The sequence below is a fragment of the Mastigoproctus giganteus genome, chromosome 2 (genome assembly GCF_048544385.1).
Source record: "Mastigoproctus giganteus isolate SK-2022 chromosome 2, ASM4854438v1, whole genome shotgun sequence".
NCBI classification, from domain to species: Eukaryota; Metazoa; Arthropoda; class Arachnida; order Uropygi; family Thelyphonidae; genus Mastigoproctus; species Mastigoproctus giganteus.
In genome coordinates, this window is record NC_143576.1 from 201,477,292 (window position 1) to 201,489,706 (window position 12,415).

Here is a 12,415-nt window from a genome sequence, read left to right on the forward strand (position 1 = left end):
CAATCAACTACCTGCTGGCTAAAGGCAAATTTCTGCACATCTATTCTACAACTGTCTTTCCTCCGTTTGAATCTTTGTCCCCTCAGATTTGTAATCTGAGCAAGAGGAAAAATCTCATTCAGCATTGAGCCTACTCAATCCTTCAAGGCCTTATACACCTAAATCAGATCACCTCGCAGGTGCATAGTCTCCAGAAGCTGCAATTTGCAGAACTTTTCTTCATAAGAGCACCCATTTGTTCCCTTCATCAGTCTTGTTGCCCTTCTCTGTACTCTTTCTAGCTCATTCTTCCTAAAATGAGGCTTCCAGACCTGTACACGTAGTACTCATGGTGTGGCCTGACCATTGCCTTATACAAGAGGATAATCACATCCTTATCCCTGTTTGCAAAATCCCTGTATATCATGGACAAGACCCCATGACCTACTCTGGAAGCCTTGTCAGAGTAGGTCATGGTGCCTGGCAACCCAAAGGTCGCGGGTTCGAATCCCGCCTCGGGCTTGTATCACAGTAAAATGCAAAAACTTTGGGAGGTGCATTATGGCCATAGAAGCTGATGTGCCAACAACTAACAAGAGAAAAAAAAAAAAAAAAAAGTAGGTCAAGGGGTCTTGTCAATGATATACAGGAATTACAGGAATAGCACTGATGATTAACCAACATTTAGCCAGTACAATGAACAGAGAATAGCATATGTATCAAACTTAAACTTCTAACTGTAATAGTTTTAATAATTAAAATCTGGCATTTGTATAGTGACAATTTGATGGTTGAACTGCCCTCAGAGATTAACTTAAAAATAAATAATTTTGAAACATCTTCACATTTGTTTTGGTTATTAAAAAAAATAAAAATAAAGACAGCCTCATTTGCTGAATTGTCACAGATATGCCATAAATGATACATGCTTTTACTTGGAACATGATGTAGAATCCTGTCACTTGCACCTGATATCATTTGGAATCTTTTCTTATATGCAATGGTTATATGTAAAGCTTTCTTAATTTTTTTTCAAAAAGTTGTGTATTGTTTCCTAACAATACTTAAATTTTGGCAATATTCCAGAATTTTAACATTGCTAATATTAATCAAATATGATGGAGAATCTTTGAATTAATTTGCCCTTTGCTTATCAGTCAACACATTTTACTTAGCTCATTTTCAGGCATTACATTATTTTTGTACTCTCATCCTCAAATGGAGCATGTATATCATTGTCTTTATCTTTAAACAGTATTATTGTTAAGCCATAGGTCCTTGTGCCACTTTTAATATAATCTACTTTGTAATCTGCAAGGTACATATATTTGAATAGGAGTCTGCTCTTCTCTTTATAATTACTATTTGACTATATAGATTAGCATGACTGAATAAATATTTTTTTTATTTTTTTTTTAGATGTGTTGCCAAGTGGCTTTCTATTCAGGAACAGAGACTGAAATTGTTGAATGAAGATAAAGATGTTGATAATCATTTCGCAAACCTAGTTGTTGAGGTAATGTCTCATGTAAGATTTCCAATGATGACCCCTCGTCAATTAGCCAGTTTGCTCATCCATCCATTAACTAGCCGTTTTAAAGATTTTTTCGTAGAACAGATGGCTGTAGCAATGGCTTTTCATTCTAATCAGGATGACGAACGTATTCACAATATACTTCAGGCACAGGATGGTAGCCTTTTGTTTACTCCTCGTCTGTACACTGCTGAGACATGGAGTGCTTCACTTTCTATAGAAAATTATCCATTACTTCCTATTTATGGAGTTAGAACATTGGTTTTTACTACACCAGCAAGTTTTGCTGAATGGGATTCAGATCATACTTATGAATGGACAGTTGATGTTTACCCAAAAGGTGTGTGGTTTAAGAAATTTTATCTTATTGTATGGCAAGGTACTCTCGAAATGCCAGAATCTGTTTCAAAAACTGTACGTTTATCATTAACTCAGAAGGATACAGATGACATTGCTAGAGTTTCGGTGGGAATTCTTATATGTGGTAAACAAGATGGCTTGGAGCATATACGAAGAGTTGTAAAGAGAAACTTTGTTTTTTCTGAAGAGGAACGTATGTTAAATATAAATGATTTAATTCCTTATGATGAGCTTAATGACTTAAGAGCAGGCAGGTCTCCATATTTAGTGGGTCCAAATTCAGACGTTCTCAAACTGCACATTGTTATCACACCCTTGTGTTCCATGTAAAATAAGAATGTATTATACACTATGAGATAGTTGTTTTAAATAATGGTCATTTGTGCCTTTTTCAAGTAAAAATTGTTTTTTGTTTATGACCAGTGAAATATAAATGTTTAAATATTAATGTATAGCTATACATTTATTACATCCTTCTAAAAGAAGTAATTTTAAAACTTTTATTATGTGAAATTTGAATATTGATTCTGATTGTTAATAGTGTTGTTTCCAGAACAGTATGGATTGTAGATATTATGTAAGTATAGAATGGATTAGATCTGTATTATAGTTACTGTTTATAACATATAATGATGAGTATTGTACATGTGAATGTATATAAGTGTTAGTTAAAGGATTAGTTGATTTGGTTGAAAGCGTCTTTCAAGCCATAGAAGAAATCACTTCTCATTTAGTATTATTAAAAACTTGCTTATAGGTGACAAGTTCCTTCAAAGCAGATATTTAAATAGTTTCTAAATGAATTGGTTTTATGTATAGGTTTTTCAGATTAAAATGAAGCAACTTTTTTTAGTTTAATAGCTGTTAAGGTGATGCATAAATTCCTTTCTGTGCCTTTATATATGGATTGTTCAGATAAAATGCAAAGTTTTTATTGTTTTAATTTTCCCAAGATCTGAAAAGATGTCTCTTGCATAAAATATTTATTAGCCTTTCTTTCATCTTATAATTTATTTCTAATAGATTTAAAACAATAAATAAGGATATCTCAGATGGAGCATAATGTTCTGACCATTGTCAGAAAGCGAACTAATATATATATATTAGCATGCGTGCATGCGTGTTACAATATATTTAATGAATGTAGTAATTATTGAATATAGCAGTATTGCTCAGCGAGCTCTGACAAATTTTGAAAATTCATTACTTCTCTATGTAATTTATTAACAAAATATTAGATCATGTGTATTTATGTATAGGCATGCAAACACACACAAATTCTGTGTCACTTCTTGTACAGGCAGTTCTTGCTTTACGAGTTCCCGGGTTTATGAGTTTTTTTTTTTTTTTTTCTTTTTCTTTTCAAGTATCAACAAAATCGAAAATATGAACTTTAATTGCAAAAAATGAATGTTAAACATTCCTAAATACTGCATTTCAAACCACACCCATAGCTATACAATACAGTGTACCCCTCTTTATGATATTAATCCGTTACCATCATATCGCAAAAATATCGTAATGTGAACCCAATAACACATTGTTTTTTGGTAATTCATTCCACGACCTCGGAAGTTCAAATTTTCGCTATATAACTCCCTAACAGGTCGTTTTTATAGTGTAAATTGTATGAGTTACCAATTCAAATCATTAAATGCACTATATTTTCATCATTATCATATGTTATAAGAACCAGTTTTGAACGGCTTTGTAATATTTTTCTAAAGCACATTTCTGGAAGTCACGACCATAAAACAATAAAAACAATTTGGACTTTCCGGTTTATTGGGCTTTTCTGTTACTGCAAGCAATTATAAACGGGTAGTAAACTCTATGTTATTGCATTTGTGAAAATACCAATAGCTGGAATTGTGTGGGTTTTTACGTTATTATGTTGAAATGTGTTTGCCCTTTACTGAAATTTTCAATCGTATAAAAAACATAAATAAATTTTCAGAATCTTCTCTTCGTTCTTTTTTTTTTTTTTAAGCTTCGTAAACGTGTTACTCCGTGCAAATCATGTTAGTTGCAATTTGTGCGTTTCGTTAAAAAATGCAAGCTTTGGTGTAGGCAGAAAATGAACCTGAAGAATTGGAAACAAGCCAATTACGATATTAGCATTAGCATTAGTAGAGGCATTTGATGCAAGAAAGCAAGCTTATGCAGCATCAGCCAAAAAAAAAAAAAAAAAAAAACAAATTTCAATAGCATGCTTATGCATGTTATTGAAATTTGTAAAGAAAAGAGAAGGTTATCTTGGAAACAAATGCCTCTTGAAGCATTTCTGAAGAAGACAACTCCTTGTGCAACAAACAATAAGTGCTGACCCAATAATGAGTGATCAACGAGTGTGCATTTAGTTGATGATGATGACGAAGAATAAACATTCTTTAACATTTGTAAGTCATAAATAATTTCTCTATTATTATAATTTGTTTGATTTTACAGACTACATTTTCATTTCTTTGGATAAATCAATCATTGTTTTGTTAATTAGCTAACAAATATCATTGTTGATAATGTAACCCCTATTTTTAACATTATGTCTATGGGAAATAAATTCCCGCTTTACGAGCACGCGCTAGAAACAAATTAACTCTTAAAGTCGAGAACTACCTGTATTTTCTTTTTTTTTTTTTTTTTGCAATTTTTCATATTTTTCACAATTTGATTTCAGTAGCAATTCTGCATTAATAAATGATAAATGGGGAGAAAAAAGGCCTTGAAAGCTGAAATTAAAATTCTTTAAGATACTATGTAGACAAGAAAATAATTTTTAAAATAATGTAAATATAAAAATATAAATCAAGTATAATGTACAATTACAACTTATTTTTATGGTTATATTATATCGAAGTTCTGTTTTCCTGTCAAGTTAGTGTTTTAAAGAATTTTTATGGAATTATAAATGATGTTATAATATATGCTATAAAGGAGCAAATAGTAAAATAGGAATTTGGAATGGGGTAAGTAATTTTAAAAATATTACTTTTCTTTTTTTGACATACAATTAATGCTTTGAAAGAAATTAAAATATTCAAAAGCATAACTTACTCAATGTGTATAGTGTGCACTTGGAGGTAAATAGACACATACAATTTAAAATGCAATTCAGATGTACTCATCTCTTTATAAATACAAGTAGTAGGTGATGGATTAGAATGTGGATTAGATAATAGGATTGGTAATATATCAGTACGTGGTTGAAAGTTCATGATCTTGACACAAAACAGAGATATTAGCATTAGCTAATATCAAATTTATTAGCATTAGGGTTAAATTTGAAAGTGTCTGCAATTCTGCCAAGACACGATAGGAGGAAGTACATGATGATAGCCTTGTCAATCAATTCGACCCTGTAAAGATCATGCAAGACTCGTGGAGTAGAATTTTTTTCAGAGTGGTCTGTGCATGTTAACAGTAGAGACTGCTTCTACATGGATGGGATACACTTAAATAGAAAGGGTGCAAGAATATTAGGTTATGCTATTGAGGCAGTGTTAGGGGCTTCACAGACTAAAAGAGTAACAGTAGCTGCAAGCAGAGGCGAAATTGATTCTTGCAATGCTTCTATTAGAATGAGATGCAGCCTGGAAAGCATGGTGCTGGTGATTTCAGGGACTGGTGGGAGTCACCTTGGAACAAATAAATGCATGGGCTGTGTTAGAGTAACTAAGAGTAAGAACAGGTACATCTATACTTGCATCTACACCAATGCTAGGAGTATAGTAAATAAATTGAAGTGCTGATCAAGACATCAAAGGCGGATATTGTTGGGATATCAGAGATGTGGTGTCACACAGATATACGCAGTGCAGAATTGGAATTTGTGGAGTACAATGTGTACAGAAAGGATAGGAAGGGAGGAGGGGTTATGCTTCTAGTTAAGAAAACATAAAATCTAAGGATGTGCATCCATTGACTTAGATGAACAGTGTAATGTTGAGTCAGCTTTGTGTGAGATAAGCTCTGAGAAAGCAAAAATGAGAGTAGGAGTGTGTTATAGGTCTAATGACTTTGATGAGTACAGTGAACAGTTGTACAGAGAAATAGTGGGCAATAAATCAGAATTTCTTATAATGGAGGATTTCAACTTCCCAGATATAGACTGGAACTTGTAGGTTGGTCACTCGCACACTAGCAAGATATTTGTGGATTTATCGAATGATTGTTTTCTACAGCAGCATGTTCGAGATACAACCAGAGGGGGGTAATACTCTTGATCTGATTATCCAGCAGTGATTTGTGCATTAAGAATTTGTAGATAAAGGAACCAATAGGTGGCAGTGATCCCAATGTACTGATGTTGGATTTACTTAGAGATGTAACTAGAATCAGGTGTAAAGGGAAGGGTTTTTGCTTTTGTAAAGGTGACTAAAAGTGGGTTCAGACAGTTTTTAAATTCTATACAGTGGAACCAACTGATGATGTTACCAACAGCAAATTCTAAATGAAAAGCATTCAAGGAATTAACCTTGGAAGCTGCTAGGCTTTTCATACCAACTAAGAAATACTGTTCAAAGTTTAGGCTTAAGTGGATGTCGGATGAACTAATGAGGCTTGACAAGAGAAGAAAGATGCATATAAATTATAAGGGGACACACTAGCTTATGGTAGATATAAGCTAGTCTGTAATCAAATCACAAAGGAGGTTAGGCAAGCGAAGGCAGATTGCGAAAAATCTTTTGGCGAGGGATGCAAAGAACAACAGCAAAGACTTATTTGCTTATATAAATTCAAGAAGAAAGGGAATGAATCAGGTTGGTCCACTTGATATCGATGGTTCAACTGTTGATGATTCTACTCAGATAGTTGACAAACTGAACAAGTATTTTGCATCTACATTCATACATAAGGAGTTATTTGGTGGGTGGGAGGTATGCCAAAAGTTTATCAAACTAACAAGGGGCTAAATGATTTTGTAATAACAGAGCAAAGTGGAGGAGAGATTGAAGTTAAACATAAAAGCACTAGAGGTGGGTGAGATCTATCCAGTTATATTGAAGGAGGTCACAAAAGGAGTAACAAACCCATAGCCCTCAATTCGCAAATGTATCCCCAATTCACAAAGAGGGATCGAAAGGTGACACAAGTAATTACGGACCTGTTGTTTAACTTCTGTTCTGGGAAAAATAATGGAGTCACTGATTAAATAAGCACTGCAGGATCTTCTAGACAAGACTGCAGTAATAATTCAGACACAGCATGGGTTTGTTAAGGGAAGTCTTGTCTGACCAACTTGATTGGATACTATGATGTAGTCACAAAGGAACTGGATGCAAAAAAATAATTTTGATATAATATACTTGGATTTCAGCAAACTTTTGATACTGTTGTGCATGGAAGACTACTGTACAAATTGGAGCAATATGCTAAGTTGCTACAATGGATAAAAGGGTGGTTGAGTGGGAGAAGACAAGAGTGGTAATCAGCGGATGCCGTTCTTCATGAACTAATGTTATTAGTGGAGTATCTCAGGATTCGGTGTTGTTGTTTTGTACATTTTTCAATGATATTGATGATGTATCAGGCTTAATGTCCAAGTTTGCAGATGATACAAAGGTTGGCAGGGTTGTTAATGACAGTAATGACAGGATGCTACTGCAACAGGATCTAGAAAAGTTGGGCAAATGGGCTGAGAAGTGGTAACTGAAGTTTAACATTGATAAATGCAAAGTACTACATATGGGTAGCAGTGATCCCAGAGAAATGTACCAACTGTGCAATACTGCACTGTTTGTGCAATGAGATATGAAGTTTTCTTGAGCAGTGCAGACATGTTACCATGGGGTCTTGTCAATGATATACAGGAATTTTGCTATAGGGAGAAGGAGGTGATTATTACTTTTGTATAAGGCAGTGGTGAGGCCACACCATGAGTACTGCATACAGGTCTGGAAGCCTCATTTTAGGAAGGATGAGTTGCTAGAATGAGTACAGATAAGGGCAACAAGATTAGTAAGTTCAGCAAAGGGGTCCTCTTACCAAGAATGACTCAAGTTCTGCAAATTGCAGAGTCTGGAGACTAGGCACCTGCAAGGTGATCTGATTGAGGTGTATAAAATTCTTTGAATGGTTCAAGCAAGCTCAATGCTGAATGGATTCTTCCTGTTGCTGAGATTACAAACCTGAGGAACATAAATTCAAATGGAGGAAAGACAATTGTAGAATAGATGTGCAGAAATTTGCCTTTAGCCAGCGGATATTTGATTGCTGGAACAAACTTCCATCTGTCGTTGTGGAAGTTGATAGCTTAAATAAATTCAAGGAAGAACTGAACAAACATTTTAGAGGGAATGGTTGGATGAAGTGGGATTTTAAAAAATTTGTTTTTTTTTTTTTGCTGATGTTGTATAATCTTACTTTTTTGCATCGTATGCCTCTACTAATGCTAATATCTGTGTTTTGTGCCAAGATTACAAACTTTCAACTCATACTGATATATTGCCAATTATACCATCACTCATTATTTATATTTATTAAGAGATGAGAACATCTGAACACACACACATACAAGCATAGTTCTGATGAACTCTATAATGTCATTCTGTATTATTGCCTCTATGGTTCAACTTACAGAACTTTGATCAGGGCAGCCTTAAATGTCAATATGTTTAGTTGTCTATGTGAGACTAGACTGCATGTACTCAGTTGGGTTCATATCAGGTCGTTGACTTGGCCAGGAAAAATAGGTGGTTCTTAAACTACTTTTATATGTGCTCTGTATTTATATTTGGGAATTCTGCCTTCTATAAAAATAGTTCTTTACAGCACCTACCCATTAGAATAGATTTTTCCATTGCTGTGGCTCTCAAATTTTTCAAGTGATATTGTGCCTGGACATAATGGGGCTCTTCAGAATGCTATGGAAAAGTGATGCTTTTTGTGCCGTCATAAAAATTAAGAATAATATAACTAGCAGAAAATATAATGTTATAGGATTTGGAATCTCAACAATTAATAATAATAATAAACTAGGGGGCTACACCCCCTGCTCGCTTCACTCACCAACCTCCAGTCATATACAAAAAAATGTCTTAACCTGCTCGGCATCATTACTGTAGCCGCTTAGAAAAGAGTTTCCTTCACATGATCGACCGATTTGCTTATATCTGCTGCTTGAGTGTCTTCTTGCAAAATCTCTTACACTACTCTGTTCACAGTTCTCACATCTTTGAAACACCTTAGATGTTTTGCTTTGCAGAACAATAATTTCAAATGAAACCTCTCGACATTTTGCAGTGAGACCCTATTCAACCGAGTGACCACTTTACATATATTTTTAAGTCTACGCCATTTATTTCCCATTTTGACCCATGTAAAATGTAGAGATATGACGGAGTAAGTCAAATCTTCTATACCCCTCTTGTAATTATACTAACATTATAATGCACTGATCAAAATCTAATCGGGAAATCGTTTATGTAATTATTTATCTGTGCATTTGTAGTGACATAATTGCCCCTCCCACTTGTACCATGTCATCTGCATTCCTCTTCTTCCATTGGCTCAAATAAATATCACCAGAAGGAAAACTTTAATGTATAGAGAGAAATAAAAAAAAAAAAAGCAGTCATTAATATAACACACCCCTGGTGTGTGTTTATTAATATGATGGATGAGCTTGATGAGTTTAGAAAAGGCAGAATGTTAGGTAATAATATTTGTTAGCCAAATGTACATTTTGGGTTTTATATTCAGTTTGTTTTAGTGAAAGTGTATCAGGAAAATCTGGTTTTGCAAATATATATAGTAGTAAAAGTCAGGATTTTAAAGAAAGTGTGTTTTTTGCTATCTGGGAGATCACACTGCTTTCACCTGGATTACTAAGTTTATTGAGCTTTATTTTATATTTGAGTACCTTCATTGCATTGAAGGCTCAATTTTAACTCATTCATTTTGATAAATATATTTAGTAAATATGCCAAAATATGCAAGATGATGCAGTTGATAGGACAAATTAAATGTTCATGTTTTGAAAAACACTTATTTCAACTCTGACTCAAACACCCTGATCAGTATTTTGTCTCAGCTCATGTACACAACTATCGTACAGTTGTGTGCATGACTTATGGGGCTTCACATATCTTCACAAATTATAAAGTCTTTTTGTGCATTTGGAAAGTTGAAGGTGAGTCATTAAAATCCAATTGCAAGAAACCAGACTTTTTATAATTTATGAAGATATGTGGAGCCCCCTACTTCTTGTACACAGCTGTATGACAGTTGGGATGAGGCCATCCATGAGGATCAGGGTGTTCGAGGCAGAGTTGAAATAAGTGCTTTTCGATGCATGACATTATCTGACTGCAACATCTTGCATATTTATTAAATGTATTTATCAGAATTAATGAGTTAAACTTGAGCCTTCAATGCAATGAAGATACTCAAATGTAGAATAAGTAAGGTCAGTAATGAGAACATCAATCTGCCTTGGAACACTTTTGACCAGTTTCTTACAACTGACAGAAGGAATGTATCCATCCCCCCTTCAGGGCAGTTGCTAATTCATTTGTAGAAGTGGAGCATATTGCTGTGCTCTAATCTATTGTTACAGATCATCACAAAGGTGATGATCTGCAACAATAGAGTTGTTGGGCTTTGTTTTTCCCCCTTCAGGTTTTTTGCATTGCTTTCTGTATGGAATGGAGAATTATTCATTTGCTATTCCCTATTTTTATATAACTACTGGAGAGTGGGTTTGATGGAATTATCCAAAATTTTGGTGTGGCCCTGTATTGATGGTTTTTGGCACTACAACCAGCAGTCAGTCTGAATCATGAGAAACAGCCCACACTATGACCCATCCTCCAGAATTCATTGTGCACACAGTACACTGCAGTAGCTGATATTCCCCAAGTGTTCTTCATACCCATGCTCAGCTATCTGACCTTGGAGTCCTTATAATGTGTGACATCACTCCACAGGTAATATTGGTATGATGTGGGTGGTGGAGCTTGTGAGCAACAGTAACTCTGTCACGAAAACACATGCAGTTCAGCTCCCTGCAGATTATGGGTGCATTTTCAGACACTCCAGTGGATATGTTAAAACTGAAACTCCAACAAAGTTTTCCAAAAGTGTCACTTGGTTCACTTTTACCAGGATCAGTGATTTTCTGTCAGTCAGTTTTTTTGGTCTGCCTGGCTGTTCATACATATCTATTTTTGACTCAGAGCAATGGTCTCAGTCCACATATTTTCAAAAATATGTGGACTGAGATCATTGCTCTGAGTATGGGTTATGGGTCTCCTTTTCGAAGTAGCATCCTTTACATTCTATACATCTTTTACAGCGATTCACTAGCTTCTGAAACGTGCTACAGCCCATTTTCTGGAAGGTGTTGCAGGATAGCGGATGTGGCAGATTTAACTTCTTCATTTGTGTTAAATTTTTTTCCTCTTGACTCTTTTTTTGAGGCTTGGGAAAGCCCAGAAATCGCATGGTGCAAGTCTGGGCTGTATGGGAGGGTAGTCTAGTGGTTGACCACCAATTATTGCTAAAACTTGCATTGCTGGTTGTGCAACATGTGGCCTAGTCTTATCTTGAAGAAACCATTCTTGATTAAGCAGTTTCAGTCATTTTTTGCAAATTGCTCCTTTGAGTGAACTTGTGATTAGCATAATATTCTCCATTTACAGTTTGTTTCTCAGGAACCCAGTGCTGCAGTATTATTCCGCGGTCATCAAAAAACAAAATCAACATTAATTTTTTTCATGAACCAAAAACTCAATTTTTTTGGAGATGGTGAATCAATGTTTCCATATGCTTGACTGCTGTTTGGACTCGGTATCAAAATGTTTAATCTAGGACACATCATACGTGATTATTTTATTCAAAAAGTCAGGCTCTTCTTCCACCTTGTCAGTAAAGGTTTTACAAAATTCAACAGCATTCGTTTTGTTCTGCCATAAGATCATGTGGTACCCATCTTGCACAAACACGACATGTTAAGGTGCATCTTTACAATTTCATGACATCTTGCCACACCAACATTCAACTGAACTACCAGATCACGAATCGATAAACGTCTATTTTCTTTCAATAACGTTTCGGCTTCCTCAATGTTTTCATCGTTCACTGAGGTTGATGGGTGCCCGCTTCTTTGTTCATCTTGTACGTTTCTTTTTTCCGTCTTTAAAATGCTTCCACCATTTAAATACCTTGGGTCCTTGAGTCCTTGGGTCCTTGAGGTTGTCACAGACATTCTCTCAGATATGCCAGACAAGCTGTACTTGCTACCTGGGAGTCTAAAACGCTGATGGAACTGATATTCGGGTGACACTCAAGTCAAGTGGACCCAATTTCGGCGAAGTCCGGACGGTCTGTGACAGCCAAATCCTCTGCTTGCACCTTCACGATGGTGGGACTGTTAGTAATCCTGGGTATAACCTCCATGCACAAGCTCATGGTGGATGACCACCCAGGTGTGAACCAACGTAAGCAGGGGTCGAGGTGTGGCGCCCACACCACATGGAGGAATGCCGCCCCTCTATGTTACCAGGCAGTACTAGGTGGTAGATGACTCTCATCAACCGGTGA

General features: G+C 35.4%; 1 protein-coding gene across 1 annotated transcript in view; it reads left to right on the forward strand.

Moving 5' to 3' along the window:
• The window catches only part of Tango10 (transport and golgi organization 10), a 102,695-nt gene extending 100,492 nt beyond the window's left edge, over nucleotides 1-2,203 (forward strand). The window contains exon 5 of the mRNA XM_090390131.1: nucleotides 1,399-2,203. Within this exon, the coding sequence (XP_090246257.1) occupies nucleotides 1,399-2,203 (805 nt within the window). The remainder of the gene's footprint in view (nucleotides 1-1,398) is intronic.
• Nucleotides 2,204-12,415: the final 10,212 nt, after the last annotated feature.